This window comes from Octodon degus, unplaced genomic scaffold, assembly GCF_000260255.1.
Source record: "Octodon degus isolate 3935 unplaced genomic scaffold, OctDeg1.0 scaffold00976, whole genome shotgun sequence".
In the NCBI taxonomy this organism is placed as follows: Eukaryota; Metazoa; Chordata; class Mammalia; order Rodentia; family Octodontidae; genus Octodon; species Octodon degus.
Genome location: NW_004525552.1, coordinates 6,629 through 7,121, shown reverse-complemented (window position 1 = coordinate 7,121; position 493 = coordinate 6,629). Strand labels below are relative to the sequence as shown.

The 493-nt window shown below is 56.0% G+C and overlaps 1 protein-coding gene across 1 annotated transcript in view; it reads right to left on the bottom strand.

Moving 5' to 3' along the window:
* The window catches only part of LOC101577044 (leukocyte immunoglobulin-like receptor subfamily B member 3), a gene marked incomplete at both ends in the record, with an annotated part of 5,789 nt that extends 5,440 nt beyond the window's left edge, over window positions 1-349 (bottom strand). The window contains one exon of the mRNA XM_012513411.2: window positions 65-349. Coding sequence (XP_012368865.2) covers window positions 65-349 — 285 coding nt within the window. The remainder of the gene's footprint in view (window positions 1-64) is intronic.
* Window positions 350-493: the final 144 nt, after the last annotated feature.

Here is a 493-nt window from a genome sequence, read left to right as displayed (position 1 = left end):
TGCCTTAGCAAGAGCCCCTTTCTAAAGCCAGAGGGTAGGCCTGGTAGAGTAAGTGTCCTCTCACCTATTACCACCAGCTCCAAGGGCTCACTGGGTTCTGACCTCCCAGTAGAGCTTTTATAGTAACAGTGATACCGCCCTGCATCGTGCTCTGTCACGGATGGGATGGAGAACATGGCAGTGTTCATGGGTGTTTTGAACATCTGTGACCTCCAGGGCACCGAGATTCCCTCTTTAAACAGATGGCACTGCTGGGCCCCCAGAGTCCATGCACACCAGATGTCCACAGTTGCTCCTAGTGACATCACAGGTCCTGGATCAGCCCAGAGCCGTGGTTTGGGGAGAGTTCCTGCAGGGAAATCACAGCGGAGTCCCAGAAACTTCCTCCTCCCTCAGATCCCAGCTTTCAGTCCCAGGACACTGCGGACCCCCAGCACCCACCAACACCTGCTGTGCTCCATCCCTACTGCCAGGCTTGTCCCCTTGTCCCCAG